The sequence below is a fragment of the Thunnus albacares genome, chromosome 17, assembly GCF_914725855.1.
Source record: "Thunnus albacares chromosome 17, fThuAlb1.1, whole genome shotgun sequence".
NCBI classification, from domain to species: Eukaryota; Metazoa; Chordata; class Actinopteri; order Scombriformes; family Scombridae; genus Thunnus; species Thunnus albacares.
In genome coordinates, this window is record NC_058122.1 from 5,446,691 (window position 1) to 5,472,823 (window position 26,133).

Consider the following 26,133-nt stretch of genomic DNA (forward strand, 5'->3'; position numbering starts at 1 on the left):
TAAATTCATAAATGTATCTTTTTTAATTATGGCTTTTAGACAGTGAGACCTAAAGTGTCATTCTCTGGAAACACACATTTCAAAAACATATTATTTAACAACGTGAATGTGAACTTGGAAACAAACTTGCTTTCACTGGGAATGTTCGCACCACAGATTAATAAGTGTACTTCTATGACGTAGCTAACAGTATAATTGTACAGTAATAAAGATGTGCAGTACATTAACATATTTGGATTGAGTTGACACAGGATTGATCAATTTTTGACAGAACTCTAAGGCAGTTGAGGTTTCAAGTTGAAAAAAAAGGTTGCATATGTCGTGAAAAATACCACTTTTCTTATAACTACAACTGAAATATTTGAATGAAACAGTGATAGATTATGTCATGGCTCTCTGGCACTTGATGTTACCAAATATCTACAGTATTACTAGTGAATACTTATTGATCCAGGGTTCAGTTAGTTTTAAGCATGCCTGGAAATAAAGCTGACCTTAAAGTCAAGCAGATGTGTAATGACTAAGAGCAAAAAGAAGTAGAATTGCAGAAGATAGAGGTAGAAAGTCAACTCTTTTGATTATGATTGCATACCACATCATTATAAAGAATGTTCCTGTTCATTGTAATAAAGGAATATGTAACCCCTCATAAATGTTCACCTTTTTACTTCAGTGACACATTTTCATACCTTGTTAACAAAAAACATTTGAATACATTGGCAATGCTGCTAACATATCACCTACAACAAAGTAAGTACTGTATGTTTAAGTTTTTAGTAAAATTCTTTCAAATCTGTTGTGTTTTAAGTGCTTTAGGTATTTTTTTTTATTCCACAATTCAACTCAGACTGAGTCTGTGTGTCAGTGTCCTGCCATAACCCCCCAAAATAAATCTGTTAATACATTTAATCTCTTGTTTTCTCAGTTACTCATAACCTGCAAATCCCTATTGTCTGACCTGTGGCCTTCACTTCTTTCTGTCACTGATCACGCCTTTGTACATTTGTCATTGTTAATTCATTAGTATATTATTTTGTTAATTTCATACTTAAACTTCATTTTACCCTGATTTTATTATAGTTTTCTATTTTTTTTTCTTATTTTGGAGATGTATGATGCCAAGCAATGTTATCTCATAAACAAAACTGTCTTTGCACTAAAGTGTGTGCTAATGTGGTAGCTGCTTGGTGTCACAATGTCTGAGGCTTCAGCTTACATAGATGATTAAATTCTAATCAAAAAATACTGTTGGAATATATCACATGGTCGCTCAGCCATCCACAGAAATCCTCTGCTGGATTAGTGTGGCAGTAGTTGCATGCACTGACTCATGGGAATTAAAAAAAAAGCACGGGGACCAACAGTTAAGAGACTCAGGAACATTGTGTTGTCTGCTTATGATTTTTTTTGGTTGTTTCTGACTGTGGTCACAGTTAATTTTTTGATCCTTCCTTTTAAATCTACATCCTACAGGTCACAGTTAAGACTCTTTTTTTCTCCCTCTATCTATTTTCTTATGCAGTGGGAATCCACACGCTCTTCCACTGGACTGAATTCCTCCATATCTCTTCCATGAGTGAGGGATGAGTCCAGTCCCTCCCTCCATCTTTCCCCTCCTCCTCCTTTTGGCAGAACAGACGCAGGGTTTTCAGAGGGCTGGTACATGTGTACTGCAGGTACTGACAGCCCTACAGTAGGAAACACAGAGCAAGAGATACAATTAATATGTGGTAGGGCTGGGTGAGTGGATCATTATATATCATGCATCACATATACAAAAAGATATTGCAATGATATGATTGCGAAGAAGCCAATTTTAGTTATAATCCTTACGAGACAAGGTTTAAAACATTATACAGAGCAGAAGAGGTCAATCTGTTGTTTAGGTGTGCTAGGTGTTTTTGAACTAATCCTGCTTTCAGGGCTTTTCAGGGCCTCAGGTCTCTCTTAGGGGGGGAACAGTGTCCCCCGGCTCCCCAATAAAAGTTCAACACTGGTGTATGTGTTTGTGTTTAGTCCTCACCTCAGTATTGCCCCAGTACCAGATGGCCTTGATGACGCTATGAGTAGCCAGAGCCACTGTCAGCTGGTCTCTTCTTCCTGTAATGATGTTCACCAAACCTGCTGGCAGGTCTGAAGACTGGAGCACCTGAAGAAGAGGAGGAGGAGGAGAAGGGAGGAGGAGGGATTATAAAGATAAAATGAGTGTTTACAGATACTACACCACTGCAGACGTGCACACACATACAGATTAATACAGCCTCGTAAATACAAAAATTCACCACACAAGCAGACGTGCTAAAAAGAGAAGATATTAGAAAAGACAAATAAAAACGTTTGGATTTTACAACAAGAAAATGAAACTTAATACATAATATTGCTGGCTTCATCAAGCTGTCAAAGTGATGGCTTTTTGTCATCCCGACATAGCTGACTTTTATATTAATGTTGCTTAATACCGACATGTGCTCATGTGACAAACAGCATCTGGTTTATGAAAGTGGTAAAAATGCTGGAAAACAGCAGTGAGTTGAAAATCTTAATGAGGAAGAGGAGTGCTTTCAGTCTTCTCACAGGCTGCATCACTGATGCATTTTAAAACTTACTTTGCTGTTGAAGCTGTTGAAGAAGTGTGAATAACAAGATGTTAAGTTTACTCTCATTTTCCTTTTTGCTGACAGGCTGTATTTTAAGTGTTTTGCTGGATATTCAGTTACTCAATATTAAAGTATGAAGGAGGAAGACAGCTGATCTGATTGTTACTCTGGTTGCTTTTTAACCCCTGGATTTTTATAGACTGATCTGACATGAGAAGAATCTCCCTAACAACGTAAAATTGGCTTATTCACAGTTTTCATAGTTTATTAAACTGATTTTATTTTCTTTGAGCACAAGAAATGTGTTAATTAGTTAATCATGCAAAGAAGACACAACTTCAGTTCCTCTCTAACAGCAACCTAGAGTCAACCTAGTAAGATTGCCATTGTGACTTTTACAGTAAAGCGATTCAGATACTTATTCATAAATGAGACTGATTGTTAAATTGCCATGAAGTTTATGTAAAGAGGTGCATGTCTGAAAGGGGTTTAAGTGTGTTCACAATGAATGCAAAAAGAGTTTTATACCACGTTCAGACTGATATTAGCTGTGCATGAGTGCCAACGCCGAGGGCTTCGGCAATATTCAACTTTTGCCTGACAAGTTGCTGGATTGGCCAAATATGTGCAAGCACACATTCTGAAGTCATCTGCCAGGAATGTGTGTTTGCATGTCTGATTTTACCACAGTAATAGAATCCTTCAAACTTATGGATCTATTACTCTAACTGTACTTCCTGGATTGTATTTCATGTCAAACCCACCAACACTGCCTCCTTGCATTTTTTAAAAATAGGACTATTTTCAATCTGAATGCCCGTTTAGAGGTCGCACAAATGCATCCTAGTTACTGGTTTAGATTCAGTGTCTGATGCCCGCTCCCACTCCTCCTCCCTCCTCCCCAACTTGCTGCACAGCACATTTTACATCACACTTACCTGTATGAATGCCAAGGTTGGTAGTGGATACCTCTGACTGGGGACCATGACAACAGCATTGCCAGTGGCAATGACTGCTCCAAGAAGTGTTACCATGGAGAGGAGGGGATTCTTGTCAGGGAGGATGACTCCTACCACTCCCAGGGCTTCGGGGATGGAGAGGGCAGAGCCAGATTGTGGTACAGGCTGAATGAGAGGGACAACATGAGTTTAGAGATCAGTAGGTGCTACCAATCTGTCTGACAGTCATCTCATTTGTCTATTCTAATTTCTCTAAACAAATAATTTTGTATAATATAAAAAGCCTCACCAGAGTTCCTCCCTGAATTTTGTCACAGTACGCCGCCCAATCACTGAGCCTGGCAATGCTGAGCTCTACCTCCCTATCAGCCTCTTCCAATGAGAGACCGGTCTGGACATTGATTGACGCAGCTATGTCCCGCTTTTTTGCCTCCAGGCCTTTGGCCAGAGAGTAGAGGGACTGAGCACGTGCAGATGGACTCTTTTTCATCCAGCTAGAGGAGAAAAAGGATGCAAGAAGAAATAAAACGATCAGAGATATGCCTCCGTTTTTTGAAAGGACTTGAAACGGTTGAGATCTAGAAAAGGGGAATGCTGGTTAATCCAGCACAGCATGTACTGTACTTTTAATGCTTTGTACTGTGGTGACAAGAAGAGAAGTGTTTATTGGGTTTTATCATCAAACTCTGTTGTTACACTTTGTTGACTCACTGTGTATGACTTAGCAAATATGTGTCTTTTTATCAGCTCTCAGTCACGTTGGACTTCGACTGATGACAAACACACACAGCCCACTAAGTTATGAAACCCTGATGTCTTCTGGTTTGTATACATGTGTGTCCTTGTGTCTCGAGTCTGAAAGCCTGAATAAAATCTGCTTCATGGAGGCCAAATTTCAGGAAAGCTGCTTTCACCTCTGAAATTTTTTTTTTTGTTTGTTTGTTTGTTTGTTTGTTTTTTACAGGTTTGAGGCTCTGTTTAGGATTCCAGGTTACAACTTTGATAAAGAGACTGAGTGTTTCAACCTGGGCCAAATGTTGTTAATTCTGATCAAATATCAGTCAAATCAATTACACAACACACAACACTGATGGATTGTCAATGTATTTTATATTTGTAATCACTGTAGATCATTTTTGACAGATCTTTTTCATTTTGATATTAAATGAGTGATTTTGTGTTGATCAGTGTAAAAAAGCCACATAAAATCTATTTTAATGATTTTCTGTCAAATAATAAAACATGACAACATCTGTTTGCAAGCACAATGTACATTGTTTTCTGGCTTGACTCTGATATTTGGGTGTATGTGTTTATGTGTGTGTCAGTGTCTTTGTGTGGCAAAGCCCTCACCCAGGCTGGACTTTGATAGCAGCCTCCACAGCATTGCGGACGTCTTTCCGGCCTCCATCTGGACAATAGGCCAAGACAGTGCTGGCCCCTGGTGACTGCACTGCCACACTGCAGCCAGACACTGCTTTACATGTCTTACCACCGACAAACTGCAGGTAGGGCTTAGGGGCACTGAGGAGAGAGGAGGGAGGAAGGGAGTGATGCATTGTGGACAAATATGAACATGCATGTAAGGAAGCAGAGAATATTATCTCCTTAACCTTGCATGTATTATATTATGCTTTTATTATGATACTCAACATATTTTAAAAATGTGCTTATTATACAGTTATGAGGTCTTGTGATACCTTATGTTCAAGACTTTGCGTAAAGAGAGCATTACAAAACAAACCTGGCAGAGTCTGAATCATCAGGAATAATAACTGGGGAGGCTGCTGTTCCAAACTTTGCATAGTCCATAGAGACAGGCGAGGAGCGAGGAAGAGGAGGAGATGAAGAAGAGGATGGGCGTAGAAACTGGTACAGACCCTGACAGATAGCAGAGAACAGGTCAACATACAGTACAAGATTCTTACGCCTGGAGGTTAAACAGTTATGTTTGAAGGCTACAGTAGATGATGTCTATGGAGATACAACACTGACAAAATGTAGTTAAAGTCAAAAAATATAATCAAATACATTAATAATATTTAGTTAAATCTAAAGTTTAAAAATTTAAATAACGCTTTATATGTTTCCGTTATCACCAATCAGTTGACAAAATAAATTCAAACTTAATTTATTTAACTTATACTTACATCTATATCATTTTCCTATGTTTTGACACACATTTAGGAATTTATCTATCCCCTATTTTCCCCAAACAACATTTCCCATTTTATTCACCACATTTTCAGTTTTCCTAACGCTTGTATGATAATGAGATGGGCAAATGTGCAACATCAGTGGAGCAAATGAGAGCTGTGTAGCTAGCTAGCTTAACTGAAAACAAACTGAGCACCAGCCTTTGCAGCTATCTACATGGCTGCAGCTATGTTTTGTCATACGACTACCCCATAGAGGTGTAACGGAACGTAGTCCATCAATGATCCATACGGATTGCCCCCCACAGTTCAGCACACATGTGAACCGCGGTTTAATTGCAATTTAATGTCTCATTGGAGACAAATTAAACAAACTGCTGCAGCTACAAGTCATGGACAGGCAGTGTGTCGCTAACACGGATTTTAAAGAGTAAGAGCCAAACCAGCATCTAACAGGTCCAAAGTGACATCTGCAGGTAACTTACGTTTTCATGCTGTTTAGCTATCTAGCTGCTCATGTAATGTTAATTATCCATATACACTAACCTGCATACTAATGTAGCATCTGTAGATAAAGAATTTTAACTGGCAAGCTAACACTATACAAAGTTAGCTAGCCAACACTTCTTAGAGGATAGAAGAAGAGCTTCTATCTTCATAACATTATCTTCATCTTTATATGCATGTCCTGTCTTTTACTACATTTTGTCAGTTTTGGGACTCAATGGTTTCTTCTGTCATTGTGTTTTGTGTTTTGTGAGAAACTACTGAAGCCAACCTCCTGTCCTCCGTCGGTGCAGGTGCCGCTGTCTTTGTGACCAGAGACGGGCAGACTGGGGTCAGACATAGAGTGGGAATTCACCCACACTGAGCCAACTGACAGACTGCAGAGAGAGGAAGAAGGAGATGAGAAGAAGGAGAGAAGTATTACATTAGTCAGATACCAAATGTACATTCACAATTCAATTCAAGTCTTCGAGCTACCCATAAATTACAGAAAATATCAGGACTTGTGTTGCCTGCAAAGACAACAAAGGAAAAAAGTGAAAGACAGTTATGGAGGAGAGAAGAAAGGCAAGAGAGATGGGAAAGAGGCACTAAAATGAAGGTAAAACAAGAAAAAAGTGAAGAGTAATTTGGAAGAAGACATGCAAAGTGGATGAACAGAAGGAACGAAGAGACATATTCAAGAAAAATAAGGGGAAGATAGGGCAGGAAAACAAATAAAAGAAGGGAAAAAGAGGAAGATGAAAAGAGGAAATGTATGAGTGTGTAAATGTGTGTAGCTACTTCTTAGCTGTCTCCAGAGCCAGGGTGAGGTCTTCAGTCCAGATGGAGGCTGCCTGGCCATGTGGACTGTGGTTCCCTGTGCAGAACAGAGACCGTTACTGTGGCTCAAGTGGAAATTCAATAATAAAACACAGTATATTATTACTCTGAAATCTTTTGATTGAACAGAGAAGTCAAAATCTTCACTCATGCATCTGCATCCACAGAGACTTCTTACCCAGGGTCACTGCCTCTGTGTTGCTTCTGAAGGTCATGAGAGGCAGCAGCGGTCCGGCAGAGGGGGTGACCACATATGGAGAGGAGGGAGCTGCTCCACAGAGCACTGTGGGAGGGTACTGGGCGCCTGAAGGGGGGGCAGAACAGGACTGAATCAACTGAGGAGAGACAGAAAGAGAGAGAAATAAGTTATTCATTCATTAAGGAAGCAATCCACACACCTGTAGGTTACAGCTTCTCAAATATGAAGAGCGGCTTGCTTTTCTTTACGGTTTATAAATCACCATAAAGTCAAAACTTTTTGACTGGTCAGACAAATGGCTCTTTTCCACAGCGGGAACTTAACAACCCCTAGCCTGAACTTTTAAGAACCTGTACAGCTTTGGTGTTAGATTCTGCCTTGTGTTTCACAATGTGTTTTCCATTGTGTTTTACAAACCGTAAAGTTCTGCATATACATAATTGGTGTATCGATGTAGCGTTTGGTAACGCTACCCTGCTACTTAGTGGAAGAAAATAGCTAATTACTAAAAATGTCACATGATTTTGAAAATACCAGTGATAACCTGGGAACATGTGCTGGGAAATGTAGGTAAACAAGCAACATAGTCCTCAGTGCTGTGCATACAATCCACAGTTTACACAGACAACAAAACAACAAGGCAACACAACCTGCATGTTGGATATTCTGAATCAGAATAGAAAATGAGCTGTTGTATTTCTTTCACCTGAGAGTACCTGGAACTTGGATTGATTTGGATTTAGTACCATCTCCTCAGCAGCGCTGAAATTTAGGTTCAGGAACTCATTCCCAAAGCGGGGGGAGAACCAGAACAAAAGCAGAACTAGTGGCAATGGCTAAACATAAAGTTAGGTTGTTCCTGTAGTAGAAAAGGTCTAAATGTTAGCTATGTTAAGACAGCACTGTGGACTGCGGTAAAGCCTTGATGGACATTTTTTATTATTTTTGACACTTCACAGGCTTAATGATTATCATATGAAGAAGTAAATAGGTTTATTGACAGAAAAAAAAAAACAAATTGGTTGCAGCTCTACTTGGACGAAATGTGTTCTAGCAAAAGTTTAAGTAAATAAATTAATTTTAAAATCGGGTTCATTTCCATCACCTATATTATCGTGATAATGTGAACATCACTGCAGTTGAGCACAGCTCTTTAAAAAGTTTTCGCGACTAACCGTGGCCCCCTGCTGCTGAGCCTCCTGTACTGCAGCGTCCACTAGAACCCTTTCTCCATCACTGGGCAGGGCCACACACTTCAGCCCCGCCATGCGCAGCCTAAGCCGGGCCACGACACTGTCCAACACATTCTCCTGCACGCACAACACCCAGTGCACCTGAGAGGAGAGAGGAAGAGAGGATGAGACTGGAGGACATCTGATGTCTGATATGATGCCATGAGACACACTCCATCACCGGATAGTGGATACTTTTTTGCGTGAATCACCTCTTTCTTCTTCTTAAAGGCAGTCTCTATCGCTCCATCCACGGCGCTGTCGATGTCAGCTGACTCGAAGATGATGAAAGGACATGTGGCGCCAATGCACGGGGAGACAGAGACTGGAACACCCATCCCTGCCGTGGCCTTACACAGCGTCACTCCATCCTGAGCGAGAAAAGACATACTTATCATGATTTGGGAAATTTTAGTAACATTAACTCTGGTTAGAAATGTAATTTTCTCACACACACACACCTTCTTGTTGCCGCTGTAGGTAACATAGCTGATGCTAGGGTTCTGGGCCACTTTGACACCCAGCGTCATGTCATTTCCTGTTACAACATTAAAGGCCCCAGCAGGAAGGCCTGCTGCCATAAAAAGCTGTGCCAAAAGGAGCACTGGAGGGGCCGTGCTGCGACCAGGGACAACGATGACAGAGTTGCCTAGAAGGAAGCAGATTTCAATTATAACAGAACAGCTCTGAACAAAATTTACATAAAACAAAAACATGCGTTCAATCGTAATTTACATAAGATCGTTTTTAATGTGTATCTCTTTATAACAGTGTGTGTTTGTTACCCATGGCCAGTGCTGGTAAGACTTTGAGCATAAGGGAATAAAGAGAGCAGTCATCAGAGACAACTACTGCCACCACACCTGGAAAACAGGAACAAACAAACTAAATACAAAATCTCACACTAAAACTTAATTTGTGCATACATATAAACACCCCTGTGTTCCCTCACCCAGTGGTGTCCAGTTTGTGATGAGAGTGTCTCTGAGCTGAGCCCAGCTGCTGTAGAACTGCAACAGTCTGACGAGGGTGGAGGGGGAGCAGGAGGCCTCGCACAGCTCACATAGCTCCGACACACACTGAGCGTGCTGCCCGAGAACACTCACGAGCCTATTGTTGCAGGACAGACAACAAGCAAACAAACATGTCAGGCCAGTGGAATGGCACTAAACTTTATAACAGTGCTGGGATGCAAAATGACGGATGAAACGCAGGAAGGAGAGTTTGGCATACTTGAGCAGCACTTTGGCCCTCTGGTAGCAGGACAGGCCACTCCAGGCCTTGTAACCGTTAACAGCAGAGGAGGCAACCTGGGAAATATCATCCTCCACAGCGCACACCGTGCTGCACACATTACCACCTGGAGAGCAGAGGGGACTTTTTAGTTGAAGGTTATTCTTCATTTTGTGTGACAGCAATCAATTTTAGTGATCCAACATGTTGATTGAGCTGATACTTCATATCTACAATAGGTTGCTCAGGTCTATAAGAGTCATACTGTCAGAAAGTTTGATCCTCCACCAAAGGAGCTAAATCTCAGAGCTCTGTGTACACTGTGTTGGCCTTCTATGCTCTTTAAACTCAGGCTGCTCTTACCTTTAGAGTCCACCAGGGAGCGAGTCTGTCTGTCTGCGGGACGGACAAACTTGCCATCAATGAACAGACCCAGAGAACGGGAATGATGATCCAGCCAGGCCTGATGGAGAAGAGAAGAGAGTTAACAGACAATATTCACAATGACACCATTATGATTACAAATAGACAGCTGTCTTTGAAAGGAATGAACTAAATCACAGAAATGAAGAGCCTAGTATTCTTTTAACACCAATTCACCAAAATGACTCTATGGCTGTACATGACAGATACCCAAAATGCTGACGTTTGATTGGTCAGGAAGAAACCACCTCTGCTGGACGGTAACTGATAAAAGGTAGGTAGGCAAGGAAGAGCGCGTCAACTATTTACAGACAGACGACCAAAGTACAGCACTGACCTTCTCCATGAACCACTCACCCTGCTCATCTCTGGTTAGCAACACACACCAAACTAAAGCTGCTCTGATATCCAGTGATGTAAAGACTCACTGCTATATAAACATTATATTCATACTGAGGTTTAACAGCAATATGGGAATCAGTCTTTTATTTTGGCTGCTGGTATTTTGTGAATTGGGGAATCAGTAATTTTGTGATTTTCCTATCTAACAGAATGTCACCTGTCAAATTAGTCTATTTAAAATAACTAACAACTAGAAGGTGCCCTGATTTCTCTCCAAGTGTTTCTCACCACAACGCATCGCATGTATCATTGAGGCCTGACAAACATGTTGGATGCATTTCCATCCTCATAAAACATTTGCAAAGCTGATTCTTATTTATTTTTAATCTTAAATTGTTCACATCCATGTTTGCTAGCTCTCTTCTTCACTGGCTTTACTGACGCATTATCACCACCAACTGTTGATCAAAGGACTAGCACTAGGATTAGCACCGATAAAAACAAAACAGGTACCCACCTTTAAAAGCTACTAGTGCTAGTAGTGGTCCAACACTCCACAGTGTTCCTTTAAGATGGGCTATGTAAAATGGGTCTATATCATGGATGTATTTAGAAAAACTGGCCCCATTCTCACATATGAAAATTGCTTACACCAAAAAAGTTTTCCCAGCCTCCGCAGAGTTCCAGGTTTTCTGGCCCATGGAGAATGAGCACTAGAGTGCTTCTCCGGAAGAGCCGGTCAAGAACATGCACGTTAGAGACTTCTTCTGGCCGAGCCAGCTGATGTCCAAGTTGGCTCCCCACACATGAATGACAGAATAATGATATAGCTTCTCTGGATTTTCCAGAATTTATTGGACATAATGGATCAAATTCTGTTTATACAAAGACTCATTTTGGGCTGTTTGTGACGCTCAATTTGTGCAGCTGTTTCTTTTGTAATGACCAGAGTTGAGTCAGGTGAACCTGCAATATAGAGTGTGACCACTACACCCAACAAATGAAAGAGCGAAGTGGTTGCAGGGAGCAAAGGTGAGGAGAACAATGTCAGTGTGCATGTCTGTCAATATCCATTTGTAAGTCAACTGCATGTTCTCTAGTCTAAGTCAGAGAGATAGTGGTCTGAACGTAAAGGGGAAATTCACCCTAAAACAAAAACGTACTTAACTGTCCAAAATGAGTGGAAATTTGAATGCCCAATTCTGTTTCAGGGTGAAGATTCCCTTAAGTGGAAACGTGTCCATCCATCAGATTTTCACCCTTGACATTTCCTAACAAACTACTGTACAGTCTAAGTCACATGTTTGCCTTGTGAGTTACAGTCAGCTCACTGTTAATGAATTTCACATGGGTCAAAGCGTCTAACAGGGATATGCTATCCATGGGAAGCATTAAAACATGACCGATAATTGTCAGTAAGATCTTCTAACTCTCTCTAATGAATTAGATTGATACTATAACGTTACCTGTGCAGTGGCAGTGCTGGAAGTTGCTGCGGGTCCGTACTCCATGTTATGAAAGATATCGTGCACTGTCTTGGCGGTGCTTCCAGCCATAATAGTTACAAATCAGTGAGGAAGCGAATCTGTCCGGCGCTGTGTATTCGTTTCTGGTGGCGTTCAGGGGCAAAAATCTTTACTTTAAAGCTTGTAAGATGCCGCCTGCAAGAGAGAAAAGAGAAATGACAAACAGGAAAGCTACAGAAGTCCCACTCCACGTCAAATGCAACGTGCTAGCTCGTCGCTTCTCCCTCCCACTGACTGAACGTAAAACTGGACGGAGCGAGAGGCTTCACCCCTGCTTACTTCCGACTTCTAAAGCTTCGTTTGTTAGATCGGATTTAAGCAAACGAAGTAGTGTTTAAGGTTTTTATACGACAATGACAGCAATTTTAGAGATATCTTACGCATGATATAACATGTTTTGGGTTTATCTGGTGGTACCGCTCTATAACACACACGTTTGGTCAGTAAATGAGCGTTATTTCTGTGAACAGCTAACTCGATTCTATTTTAATAACTAATCTATTATGACTAATTTAAAAAGGTCGAGATAGTTCCCATGTTACACCGTATTTGGTGACTTATCAGGCTCTGTGACCTGCAGTGTTTGTAGAAGTATTCAGATCCTTACTCAAGTAAAAGTATCCTGCATTTAAAATCCAACATAAGTAAAAGTATTACCAGCTAAATTTACTTAAAGAACTAAAGTAAAAGTTCTAATTTTGCAGAAAATTGGACTCGGTTTTCTGTACTTGTTCTTTCTGCTTTAAGTAGGATTTAAATGCAGGATTTTTATTTGTGATGAAGTATTTGAGTACTTTTTCAAACACTGCAGGTCACAGAATCTGATGGGTAACCAACTACGGTGTAACACCGGTCCTACTTTGTTCTGCTCGAGCGCACTGAAGTATGATTTTGAATATCTGAAAGTTAAGTATCAAACGAAGAAGCACCTCAACCCCGTCAAATGTATGCTGGTGCACTTAATTAGTTGAATAGTTATCTAAGAAGTTGATGAAACGAACGAGTATGTCCTCCTCCCTAAACTATCTAAACGTTAAGGCCACCCTGGGTGTACCGTATCTGCCACACGGAGGGATTTTGTCGACGTACCGAGCCGTTGTAGGAAGTGCGGAGAAATTGATGCGCCTTTTTTTTAGCTGAGTTGGCTCATGCCAAAAACTGGCGATTTGTTGCTCATATTATTTATACATAACATTGGAAAAAAATTGCTCTCAAAGTGCGGATTAATAACCTGAGAGAAGCGACCCGTCACATCTGTGAACATGCCCCGGAGAAAGGTGAGTTGAGGCGGACGGTTGACAGCCGTTAGAGTAGCTCGGACACACACAAACATAACGTCATAGCTAATGTTAGCCGCCGTAGAGGTAAAAATAAAACTCTGTGGATAAAACTGTGACCACCTGCTTGTTGAAATATTACACAATATACCGTTAATGGGTTTTTTTGATGTACGTTGAATGTGAATGTCGGTTGAATCACACAACTGAGCTGTCGTTGTGTTGTTGCTGCGCCTGCTAATGTTTATTGCTGAGTTGCAAGAATCTGTTGTTGTTTATCGATAGTATCGAGTAAGAAGGGTTGAAAATCTGGGTTTTGCTACTTAATGATCAGATTTGTCCCCGCTGGAGGAGGACAGGGGGATGCTGACCTCTATTGCCGTCCTTAACGGCAGCTGTAAGTTAGCGGGATGAAAAGGAACAGGCTGTTCTTTGGGTCCGAGGATGGAGCGAAGGGTCCGCACCAAAACAACACTACTATTGGACAGAATCGGGACAAGCCTTTCGCTCATTGGTCCGGCTTGCTCAAACCCCGCCTGGTCTCAATTTTCATTGGCTGCATGCAAATTAAGTGCCCAGCTTCGTGTTGTGTAGTTGTCAAATACGCTTAATGTGCGCTACTGGTTGTGTTTTTTGTTTTTAATTGTATACTGTTTGTTACCGTTTTTAAGTGCTGTTAAAATGTTATTAATGTTCATTCGCAAATGTAAGAGAACTAGCTATAGTCATGTTATCAGCAGGCCTATTATGTTTTACATGCTGCAAATATAGCGTATTGTTTTGTTTTTAAAAAAGAAGGTTTTTCTGTTTATTATACTTATTTTGTATCTGTTTATAGCTGAAATGTCATTTTGATTCATTCACTGATTCATTTTGCTCTGTTTATATTCATTTTCTTCTGGTATATCGCGTTATAACATTTCATCATTTTTTTATAGTTATTTCTTGGGTGTCCCTATATGTCACCTTCTCACATTTAAAGTTATAACTCAAATGGGGGAAAAGAGGAGGGAAACGAACGTAATAAAGTAGTACTTCTAAGCTGAATGCAAAAAAAGAAAAAATAAATAAATAAACGTTACTGTAATAAAATATTAAATGACAGAAATAAATATACATTATATTAATAATGTTAATTATTCACTCACCATAAGAATAAGTTACTAATAGTAGGTAGCCCTATAATATCACATTGGGGTTATTATTTGAGAGGATGGAAGGGGGCCCCCCACTATGTTATTTGTGAAATGTAAATGTCATGTCTACTTGAGTCCCTTTACCCCACCCCCACCCCTTGATTTTGGTCGCTAGTGGTAGAGGGAGAGCCCCCCATTCATTCCGTGAGACAGGCAGATTGGCAGCCTGCAGTTTCGACATATTATGCTTCGTTTTAAACAAAAAACCTTGTGGGACATTTAGGGACATTTCATGAGTTTCAGTAATTTGATTTTGCTGAGGGTTTAGCGTTCCTGGCAGCAGTGTTCAAAGCAACTAGTCGATTTAACAAACAACAAACTGGAAATTCACGCGAAACGTGCCCCTATGTGACAAATTTGTGCGGATAATACAAGCAGTCGGTGTTGTTTGTGGTGATGCCGATTAGGTTTATTTGAGTATTTATTGACAAGTGAGTATTTATTGACAAGTCTGTCGTGTGGAGATGTGGAGGGGGTGATGCTCCTCCCCCAGCATGGGATCTTTGTTGGATTATCCGCTGGTAAAAAAAATATATATATACATATATGTATTCATTAAAGTCACTCTCACAGATTTTTTTAAACTGATGTAACACGGTTTTTAAGTTCAAGCTTTTAGTTAAATCACACAGATTTCTCATATTGTTGATGTGGTTGTTTCCAGAGGACCGCAGGCAGCAGTTCGGACGGGACGGAGGACTCGGATTTCTCCGCCGACCTCGAGCCTGCCGAAGCTTCCGAGAGCGCGCACAGGCGCAGCAGCACGCGCCTGACTCGCGCATCACTGCGCCTCAGCCAGAACTCACAAGGTAAGTTGTTTGAAAGACGAATCATTTATTATAGGTAGTACAAACATTCACATAAACCAAGTGCACATACAGTATGTCTTACTGGAAAAAATAGAAAGTTGTTGATGAGGAATTATACAATATGAAGAACTGTAATTGGCTGAAAGGGAATAAAGTTAATGAGCTGTAACATCAGTATGTTAACGTTTCACTTTTCTCAAAATACAAATTACAGCTTGGTAGCACTGAAGTAATGACTTGGGTCTTACTTGAAGATTATATATATTTTCAATTTTCCTCAAACTCTCTATCATTATATTTTACTATATTAATTATTATTTTTTGTATTATCTTCTTCACATAGTGCAGAGTAGAAAACATCTATTTGGACCATTAACATACAAGTTTAATTGGCCTATCTCCATCTTAATTTGTATAATTGCCATCAAAGGAGCACTTTTAGTTTGGCTTAACTGCGTGTTTACCAGCTCAGTGTAACATTCAACTGTTAAAGTTAAAGTCTAAGATCTATAATTTGCTACAGTTTATCAAAGTGACACCCAGACAGTGTGGTTGAATCAGCCTTTTATTTATTCAAGGGATCACTCATCAGAGGATTCACCACAGTCTAATTACACCAATTTATTTTACCATTACCAACACACCAGTGTACTTCAGAACATTAGGAAGCCTCTTTGACCTATTATCCTGCTGTTGGTATAATTAAACCTATTTATAATAGTGTAGTTTTGCTTTCTGATCTTCACCTGTTGTGAACTTCAGTAGTTACTTTTCTTTTTTATTCTTACATTTTTTTATTGTACTTATATTTATTATAAAGCTAAACATTACTACTTTCAGTGTAATTTCATTTATATGGGTCATTTGAATTAGGAAGGGTGTTTTCATTCCGAGACTACAAGGAGACTTCAAACCCCCCTCACTTCAACAGTTAGGCAGTAGCTATTATATATGGGCGGCCATAAAGCATGAATGGGTTCAGACAGCCTGACCTCCCCCCACCACAGACACACAAACTCCATTCCCACCCCCTGTGTGACCTCTTTCTGTGGCTGCCAGAGGGGATTTACAACAGAGGAAGAAAGACCGACATTCTCCTCTGCTTTCTGTTATTGAGAGTAGTTGGCCGCACTGTCCTCATACAGGCTTAGGGACAACATAAGACACGTTTCGACCGCAGGAATTTTCTCCAGGTACTAAGAACCTTTTGAGGAACTCTACCTGCCTCCTCTATCTGCTTTTCCACCGGACGGACCAGGGTCTAAATTAAGTTCCAGGGATAGAGGCAAGTTTGCTTCAGAGAGAAGTGGATTCAGAGGTTCAGTCTTCTTTTCTGTGGATGGATTAGTCTCTTCATAACCATTCAGGCCATTGGTAACATGTAACTCTGTCTTCTTCTTATCATGTTTTAGATGATAGATAGATCGTAAATTTTCTCAGGAGTTCCCATATAGACAACCAAGTAGGGCTGCTTAGAAAGAAAACATAATCAAATTGCTTATTTGTCTGAGCAACATCCCAAAAGCTGAAGATATTTCATTTGCTATCACATGAGTGAAAGACCAGCAGCAAATCCCTACAATGTAGAAGCTGGAACTCTGAAATGTTTGGTACATTTGCTTGAAAAATGATTTAAACGATTAATTGACCATGAAAATAGTTACCACTTTTTTTCTCTGTTGATAGACTAATCCATTAATCATTTTATGTCTGCAAATCAAGGCGGTGTCTCTAGATCACGCTGTTAACACTAATTAAAAAAAACACTCAAACTGTAGATAAGTATAAGTGTATCAGGATGTTAATGTGGTTGTTTAATGTTAATTAGTTATTACAAAGATGAGTACTGATGCATCTTATGAGGTTATATGGTTTGTGTGACATGTGACTGATAACTATAGCCAGCAGATGAAGGCAGCAGAGGACAGTAGTCTCGAAAAGTGAAAATCCTTAAGTAATCTTCTCTTCTTTTCTAGATCATTGCAGCTCAGCACGGAGCAATTCCCCTGCAGCCGTGGGTCCTGACGAAGGCCTGGATTCAGCAGCAGAGTCAGCGGCAGCGGCAGCGGCAGCAGCAGTGGCAGCATCCGTCTTCTCCTCCGGGCGCAGGGTGACACGCAGCCAGCAGGGGGCGACAAACACCACGGCCAAAAAATACCCACTGCGTCAGAGCAGGTCATCCGGCTCAGATACCGAGGCTAATGGTGAGAGCAGGAGGGAAGTTGATAAATTAAATGGTGTTTCCTGCATGTCTTAGATATGATATATCTATGCATTACATGAGGGGTGCTTTTATTTTGTATTAAAAGCGTTCATGCTCCTCCTCTAAGTTGTAGGAGGAGGGAAAAAAATCACAAGTAGATGAATTTGTTGGAAGAGAGTAGAAGTAGAGGCACAGATGAAAGAAGAGTAGAAAGAGGGATGCAAGGAGATAAAAAGAGGGAGGAAAAGTGAGGAGAGCAGCAGCATCAGAGGAGGATGGAGGGAAGAAAGGAAGAAAAGGACGAAAGGGAGAGTAAAGGAAAAGACAGATGAGTACTGTAGATGAGAGTTGAAAAGGAAGCTGGGACGGCAGAGAAAAAAGGATGAGGTGGAGAGGAGGGGGGGGAGGAGGAGTTTCATTCATTCATTGTAGTGCCGTACATCCTGAGTCCTGTCTGTGATCACAGCGTGTTCCTGATTATAAAGAAGACAAATACGTCTCCATCTATATCCTGGACTTGTGTTTCGTTGCTGTTGTTATCAAACTTCAGACACTGTAGAAGGTGGTGATCTGTATTCATTAAGATTGATTGCTTATTTAATTGTATCATGTATTACCGCACCACTTGAATCATATTATGAAAAAAGAGTAGTGTCATGATACGTGGTTCTATTGTCAACATAATTATTTGAATTAGTGTCACCGTCATTTTAATTATGTCTATGTCACGCAGTCCTAGTTGGCACTTACTGTATAATGCTTGGCTAGCCAAGACACTCATTAAATAACATGAAGAAATGATGTGAAATTATCCTTGTGAAAAAAAAACAGAATGATCTGAGAGCTGTCTCAGTTTATCAAGACCAACAACTGTGATCACAATATTTTAAGATCCTCCCAGCAATATTTTAAGACGAATAATTTGTGTTTGATGAGTTTTTTTTTTTCAGAGTTTAAAAAGAATGCCAGATTTAATGAAAAGCTGGATATGACTGGAAAAACAGGAAAGGAAAAGGGCTGCAATATGTTTATATGTTATATTTTATTCACCAGCCAGCGTCTCAGAGCACTGGTCTTCTGCTGCAGTAACATCAGTCTTTACTATTGGATTTCTCTGCTGGCAGCCATTGCTGGAGGGTGTTCCGTGCATCTGTATGCGGTCACATATTGCTGCCTATAGAGATCTCCCTTAAGATAGATTTGTGCCAATAAGGCTAGTTAATAATAGATACAGATTTTTTTTTTTTTATCATCGATATGTTTTTCTATTAGTTAACCACTCACTGTGCTGTATGATAGCCATTATATTATTGAACGCCCTATGCTGTTTGTGCTGACGTGTTGCATAGAGATATAAAACAGAACCCAGTCATTTGTCTCTAGGTGAGCAAGAAAAATAGTGCAACTACCCAAAAATTGAACCATCCCTTAAGAATTAGATCATTAGGGTGCATGTTAATGTTTTCATTATCTCTGAGTCACAGTCTGATTCAAAATAAAGTTCATGTGTGCAGCAGTTGTCATTTTCAGTTTAAAAGATTCATTCAATACTGATGCATGGGATGTAAGTATACACACAGCAGTCTTGTGATTATTCCCTCTCATCTCCTTTGTCCTGATTGGCTCAGCAGACGTTAAGCAAGCAGCGGACCGGGACGAGACCCCTCCTCGCACCCCGACAGGCAACGCCCCATCCTCAGAGTCAGACATCGAGGTTTCCAGCCCCAGCAACGACCTTGTGTCTTCTAGCAATGATATTGTAGTTTCACAAGAGGAGGACGAGAGATTGGCCAAGGAGCTGTCACTCAAAGAGGCCGCCGCCCACGACCTCTCCCACCGGCCCAAACGACGGCGCTTCCACGAGAGCTACAACTTCAACATGAAGTGTCCCACGCCTGGGTGCAATTCACTGGGTGAGGGCACAAACAATCTACTGCAATGTTCCTCACTGGATCAGAAGTGTCTTTATTTTTTTCTCTCACTGTCTCCTTTCCCCCTTCTCTCTCTCTCTCTCTCTCTCTCTCTCTCTCTCTCTCTCTCTCTCTCTCTCTCTCTCTCTCTCTCTCTCTCTCTCTCTCTCTCTCTCTCTTTCTATTTCTTTCTTTCTCAGGTCATCTAACAGGGAGGCATGAGAGACATTTCTCCATATCAGGATGTCCTCTCTACCACAACCTCTCTGCTGATGAATGCAAGGTACTAACACACACACACACACACACACACACACACACACACACATACCAATTGGGATTCCAGGGTAAGAACTGAGTGTGAAACAGAAACATTTTCAACAGTTGTTCTTCACACTACTCTATTTGATATTACTTGTGAAACCAGTACTTCACTTGCTCAGTACATGCTCACAGGCTTAAATAAGCATCTACTTACAATGCCACCAAGCCATTCTGTATAGTCAAACCAGGTTTCCACTGTGGGAACATCTCACCCATCACACTGTGACCAAGTGTCCAGTAGATGAAACTCAAAGAAACCAACAGACTCAAATTGAGATTGTCAAGCTGCGAAGCCTCCAGGAACACGGAGGTGGATGCTGCGATGTTTCTGCTGCAGGGCTGGATGTGAGTTGTCGGTGGTAGACAGTGTTGATGTTTTGTCAGGGCAAGGCATCGACGCGCGACAAACAGACCGAGGAAAGGACGCTGTCACACCGCCAGGACGAGAACAGACACTCCACAAGAAACCAGGTAACACGCATACTCATAGATGTAAACAGCATGCACAAGTATATAAGACAAACATCATACATGTTCACACCTGAAACAGACAGAAACACACACACACACACACACACACACACACACACACACACACATATATATATATATATATATACTTTTTCTTTCTCTATGGTACAAAATATCAGGGAAATGTATTGTCTTAATCAACTGAACTGAGCATGTGAATCCAGGTGAAAGCTGTGACTCTTCCTGTATTTCACTTGTCTGATTTACTTCATCATGAACTGAAGGTGTGTTTGTGTGCATAGAGGGGGATTCCCACACACTGCAACGTTGCTCTTAAGGGATAGGTTCACATTTTCAAGTCTGTCTTAAAAAAGATTTCCCACTTGTAGTGTCAATATTAAGATTCCTGTCACACCTCCAATTTTGGAAGCTGATTTGTCTATCTCAGATCATATATGATCTCCAGTTGGACTTTCAAATGTATTTTTACACAGTCTGTAATTCCTCAGTGTAACAGGTCCAAAGGCAAAGTGATGAAGGGTGAAGTCACTGACATTCCTGTTGCTATTTTTTCATTTCACCAGCAGTGATAAAATATCAATAATACTAGTAGTACTATTGGAAATAAGCAAAGCTCAGTTATATATATATGTGTGTTATCACCAGACATTGAAATTGAAAGTAGTGATCCATTTTGTGCTCTACCATTGTCACTCCTCAAAAGGTAAAGTGGTCAAATGAGCTAAAAGGAATCTTGTAGATCACAAAAGCATCAATGCAGAATCTCCTCTGTTTAAGTGTTTGTCTCTGTGTGGTCTCAGGCCCCAACAGATCGTCAGCTGCGCTACAAGGAGAAGGTGACAGAGCTGAGGAGGAAGAGGAACTCTGGCCTCAATAAGGACCAGAAGGAAAAGTACATGGTAAGTGAGTGAGAAGTGTGTGTATGTAAAGCTCATAAACAAATGCACCTACACCTTCATATACGTACTTACTGTATGCTTCCCATATTTTATTTTAAAAGTCTTTCTCCTTTCCTTCAGGAGCACCGTGAGAGCCACGGGGTGAGCCGGGAGCCGCTGCTGGAGAACATCACCAGCGACTACGATCTCGAGCTGTTCAGGAAAGCGCAGGCACGTGCTTCGGATGACCTTGTAAGAGAGAAAACTCATCATCATCCTCCTCCCTTACTCTTTTCTCCCTCCCTTTATTTTTTTGTCCCCCCCCTCCCCCCTCCCCTACTTTTCTGCCTTCTTCTTTCCTCTTCTTCTCTGTTTCAGTCTGCAAACCCTCCTCTGCAGCCACTGGATGAGTCTGAGATGTTCTTGGTAGTCTGGACAATCACTTCCTGTTATTCTGTGTTTGTTGTTTCTCCTTCTGCTCTGTTACATTGTGACCCATTTCAATCAGGCACACTTTAAACAACCATATAAATGATTTTGTATATATTTTAGCCTGTTAACTACAAATGGTGTATACTTAGTACAGCCGATTTTTATATTAATTTCAAGCTTTTCAAGCTGCAATTGGTGCCTTTTAATTCACTACAAAATAAAAACTATTTAGAAGGCGTTTGGTATTTAACCTAGGAAATCCATTGCTGAGCAGTAAACATTTTTACACATTTTTTTTGTCAGTGTTATGTTATCATTACATGATAATACAGCTTAAAGCACAGGGTGATTTGAAAATTCTCCAACATCTTATGTTTTAGAGTCAACAGCTGAAAAAATTTGCATTCACAGGTCAGATAATCGAACCCAGAACACAATCAAACATGCAAACATGTTCAGAAAAGGATAATATTAACTGATGCTATTTGCTAAACCCCACCCACCTCAATTACTGTTGTTACACCTGTTAAGCTTACCGTTCTCATACAGCACATATGCAGTTTCCAGTAATAACATTGGCAGATTTACCACATACAGTAAACTCTTTAACTTTTCCAGCTGACTCATTTTAAAACTGGAACACTGTAAAAGGGTATTAAATATGCTTTGAGGATGAGTTGATCCAACGCAGCTTTGGCTGGAGAGTAAACTTCCTCAAACCAAAAAAGAGTCAGACATAGCAGCTAACATTACTTGAAACTCAGATATACTAACATCTTGGCTCCTCACACAGTAGATGCTTCAGTCTTGAGATATTTTTCTAACCTGTAACCCCACATAATGATATAGTCAGCTGGTGAAATGCCTCTTGGCTTTGGAAAGAACGCTAGATCACTATTGTAGCTAGTTATCTGGCCTTACAGCTTATATTAACACACACAGTTTAATTCATTACTGATATCATTGCACATTTCAGCATGCCGTGCTTAGGTTGCCAAACATTGATTGGACATTGGCTGTTTGGGGCCTTTTGCATTAAAGGCTGTACTATTTGGCATATACCTTAGCTGCACTGTCAATAACAATCTAAACACACGTGGTATGTTTTAATAAATTTTAAATAAATGTTTTAATAATGTTTAAAAAAAAAAGTCAAGTCAAATTTAGTCAATTTGTAGTTAATGTTGGAAAAAAGTAAACCACAGATATGGTTCTATTGGACACTACTTTTTCACTTTTTTCACACATAGGTTCCTGATGGTCCTGAAATAGTTTTAAATGATCTTAAATTAAATTAGCTTGACTCAAGGCCTTGAATTATGTTTACACTTTTTAAGATTTTTAAGACTTAAATTTAGTTTCAGAGATTGTGGAAATACTGTGTTACCAGAAGTGCTCTACTTTTATGCAAATCTTATCTTCTTCTACTTTTTTGTATGACTTTTCTTATGAAGACGACTATGTCATTATGGACTAGAATGAGAAGTCTTGAAAATCCTTGCAGGCAACAAGTTTATTAATTATTAATAACAATAATATTCTCTGACGAATTTTCTTTTTAGTTCCTCATCCTATTTTTTCTGCCTGCATCTTTTTATTGTTTTACATTTTATGGCTGGTGGCCTCCACTGAGGTTTTCCTTAAATGTGGTCTTTGGCTCACCTGATCCTCTTCCCTGACTAATTGAAATCTTTTCCTTTATATCCTCTCTTCCTCCTCTCTCCCCTTTTCCTGTTCACCTGCCCTCTCCTCTTGTCCTCTTTACACCTTTTTCCTTTCCACTGTCTTCCCCTATCTTCCTTTCCCTCCTGTCCTGGCCTGTACAGGAGAAGCTTCGTCTGGCCGGTCAGGTGTCAGAGGGAAGCAACATGATAAAGACCATTGTGTTTGGTCGCTACGAGCTGGACACCTGGTACCACTCTCCATACCCAGAGGAATACGCCCGCCTGGGGAGACTATACATGTGCGAGTTTTGCCTTAAGTATATGAAAAGCCAGACCATTCTGCGCAGGCACATGGTAAGACAGCTTTTTCAATCTTTGGAGGGATCTGCAGATCCTTTTCTTAAAAGCACTTAGAAAAAAGTCCTGTTCATACTAATAAGTATTTTTATGTAGGCATGTAATGCAGGTCTGTTTGCTAGAGTAATTGTGGTTTTAATACAGCCAATAAATCAACCTGTCCAATATTAGATTAATACAAAATGGGTTTAATGCAATACACCAAACTGCAGAACCCTTCATGTCTGCCCTCTAATTTCACCAGTTTATGGTTAGCTTTATAAATTTCACAAGCTCTGTGTTCGAATTAAAAATGGTCTTGGCAACTTTTCCCTTTCTCCAATTCCAGTTGGCATTACAAAGTCTTAAACTTGGTGTTGTCAGACCTCCAGATTCACTGTTTTTGGTATTTATTGGACTCATAACTCACCTTCATGTCTTCAAATTTCACACAGCCTTTTCTCTGCTTCTGTCATGAGCATCACTTATAATTTCTTATTTTTTCTCAGAGGCATTGCAGCACTAATTTTAAGTGCTGTTAAGGACTTAAGCAGTGTGTAGCAGTGATATTAAGATTCCCGTCACTCCTCCAATCTGCTGATGTACTGTACACGATCAAACATGACTGCTTGTGACTTACCTCAGTATTTATAATAAAAACAGAGCTGCATTACAACAAAAGCAAATCTGCACCAACCATAAAGTAATGAATGTATTAGGCTGTTCTTCAGTGGTCTCTCCACTGGGGAGATGTCTTGTTTAAAAAATATTTTCTTAGACAGAGTTCTATTAAAAAATATGTTTCAGTACTTTGGTGCTTCTTGTTCCCTCATTCATCCCACATTTCAGTGAAAAAAAAAACGCCAAACACCACAAAATAATAATTGTTTCAGGTGTGGTTAGGGGTCAGTGAGAAACAAAGGTGTAATTTATCTTAGCTTAAATGTCTCTGATTGATAACCAAAAAAAGTGAAACTTCCACTCAGTGGAAAAAATCAAAGTGGAAATGGACTGTAGCATAAATGCATCAGACTATAATCTTACTATCTCAACGCCTAAAGCGATTCATTATTTTATTCCTAGACCATGCAGACTCTATTTAGATAGACTGTATATCTTTGCCTCTCTGATGCAGTTCGTACAGTTTCTATTTATGAGTGAGGGAAATAAGATACGGTAAGAGAGAAAGGGGTTTTTTACCAGACTGGTTTCTCTGCTGAACTGGATGGTTTAAAACCGGTATCAGAAACAGATGTATGGCCACAACACAATTTTTGAGATGAAGTATTTAAAAAAAGAATTAGTATTTCTAACATCAATAAGAACAGGCCATCGGGATTAAAACTGTTTATATAATAATAATACATTGTGATTGTATTGCTAATATAACTAATATATTTAGTGTGGTTTAAGCCTGGTCCCTGACTAGAGATTTGAACTGAACCTTAAAAAGAATGACCACTACGTGAAACTGAAAGTGAAATTTGTGACTTTACTGATATAGACACACCTCTGCTGTGGTCTCCTCTTGTTTATCTCTGTTGCATAAAGGCCAAGTGTGTATGGAAGCATCCTCCAGGTGACGAGATCTACAGGAAGGGGAACATCTCTGTGTTTGAGGTGGACGGAAAGAAGAACAAGGTGAGACAACTCTTCCTGACCTTCATGCAGAAGGTCCAGGAAACGCATCTTACATGTGAGGTTGTCAACAGTCCTGGTAGGTTTTATAGCATCACTTCATTAGCTTGATGTATGACCTGCGTCTCCGTCCTTTTCTAACCAACGTTTACATCTGAATGTCTCAAGACCTCTGTCACGAATTCAGCTTTTATAAAAAATAATGTCTATGATGCTTTTCTCCCAGATTTACTGTCAGAACTTGTGTCTGCTGGCTAAACTCTTCCTGGACCACAAGACTTTGTATTACGATGTTGAACCTTTCCTCTTCTATGTCATGACTGAAGCTGACAACACAGGGTGCCATCTAGTCGGATACTTCTCCAAGGTAAACCAATTACAAAGTCCCCTTGCTTTCGACAATAGATTTTTTTTTTTTTTAGATGTAGGTTTGAGAGTGAATTGGATTGATTAGCTAGTTTTAGATTGTAGAAGCTAGAGCAAATGGAAACTCATAAATTGATTTCAATTATTGCATATTTCCCCAGGACATGTTATATATTTAATTCAGTCCTGTTTTCTGTCATTTAATGTCAAGGTATCAGAGAGAAGTGAGCATACATGAAGTTACAAAGCCAAAGGGAACACAATCAGTTCTATATATTCTCTACAATCTTTTTTCTGTCATAAAATATATCTGCTGATTGTGTAAATATCAGCTCAAAATATCAGTAACGTTAAATTCAAGGACATTAGTACTGATAAACTAAATGTCAGTCAGACTGTCGTATTTATGGATTTATTCTCTTAATGCAGGAGAAGAACTCTTTCCTGAACTACAACGTGTCCTGCATCCTCACCATGCCGCAGTACATGAGGCAGGGCTACGGCAAGATGCTTATAGACTTCAGTGAGTACAGACACCCTGTGTATGTGTGTGTGTGTGTGTGTGTGTGTGTGTGTGTGTGTTGATCTTAATGTGTCCTTGTATGTGTGTTT

At 40.1% G+C, this 26,133-nt stretch overlaps 2 protein-coding genes across 7 annotated transcripts in view; one reads left to right on the forward strand and one right to left on the reverse strand.

The window, feature by feature from the left end:
- On the reverse strand, positions 1-13,695 carry aldh16a1 (aldehyde dehydrogenase 16 family, member A1). Of its 4 annotated transcripts, none has more exons than XR_006398598.1 (18): positions 11,937-12,290; positions 10,069-10,168; positions 9,706-9,832; positions 9,425-9,582; positions 9,258-9,335; positions 8,934-9,121; positions 8,685-8,843; positions 8,416-8,574; positions 7,220-7,376; positions 7,003-7,078; positions 6,491-6,596; positions 5,301-5,437; positions 4,910-5,080; positions 3,846-4,050; positions 3,536-3,721; positions 2,024-2,149; positions 716-1,688; positions 1-660 (listed from the first exon to the last, which is right to left on the reverse strand). XR_006398598.1 is itself a non-coding variant. In XM_044332107.1 (18 exons), exons 2-18 carry the CDS (start codon positions 12,024-12,026, stop codon positions 1,515-1,517), a joined length of 2,397 nt encoding a protein of 798 aa, XP_044188042.1. In that variant the 5' UTR covers positions 12,027-12,131; positions 13,645-13,695; the 3' UTR covers positions 1-1,514. The 4 variants fall into 4 exon arrangements, 3 of the variants coding, with proteins under 3 accessions (XP_044188042.1, XP_044188043.1, XP_044188041.1); XM_044332107.1 differs by adding an exon at positions 13,645-13,695 and having other exon boundaries at positions 1-1,688; positions 11,937-12,131; XM_044332108.1 differs by adding an exon at positions 13,228-13,290 and having other exon boundaries at positions 1-1,688; positions 11,937-12,131.
- LOC122967447 (histone acetyltransferase KAT7-like) overlaps positions 12,720-26,133 on the forward strand; it is a 19,687-nt gene continuing 6,273 nt past the window's right edge. Inside the window, exons 1-12 of one of the 3 annotated variants that reach the window (XM_044332115.1) lie at positions 12,720-13,273; positions 15,134-15,278; positions 17,255-17,482; positions 19,110-19,394; positions 19,592-19,674; positions 20,100-20,186; positions 21,008-21,106; positions 21,227-21,316; positions 23,344-23,535; positions 25,069-25,158; positions 25,382-25,522; positions 25,951-26,044. In XM_044332115.1, coding sequence (XP_044188050.1) covers positions 13,259-13,273; positions 15,134-15,278; positions 17,255-17,482; positions 19,110-19,394; positions 19,592-19,674; positions 20,100-20,186; positions 21,008-21,106; positions 21,227-21,316; positions 23,344-23,535; positions 25,069-25,158; positions 25,382-25,522; positions 25,951-26,044 — 1,549 coding nt within the window. In that variant the 5' untranslated portion in view covers positions 12,720-13,258. Of the gene's footprint in view, positions 13,274-15,133; positions 15,279-17,254; positions 17,483-19,109; positions 19,395-19,591; positions 19,675-20,099; positions 20,187-21,007; positions 21,107-21,226; positions 21,338-23,343; positions 23,536-25,068; positions 25,159-25,381; positions 25,523-25,950; positions 26,045-26,133 lie in introns of all 3 variants that reach the window. The other 2 variants (XM_044332112.1, XM_044332113.1) reach the window with 2 other exon arrangements.

Coding starts and splice junctions, on each gene's coding strand:
- aldh16a1 (XM_044332107.1), bottom strand. CDS start 12,026: ATGGCTGGAAGCACCGCCAAGACAGTGCACGATATCTTTCATAACATG. Junction 9,336..9,424: donor CACAAACTGGACACCACTGG/GTGAGGGAACAC, acceptor CCTGTTTTCCAG/GTGTGGTGGCAGTAGTTGTC. Junction 5,438..6,490: donor GCACCGACGGAGGACAGGAG/GTTGGCTTCAGT, acceptor GCTATCTGTCAG/GGTCTGTACCAGTTTCTACG.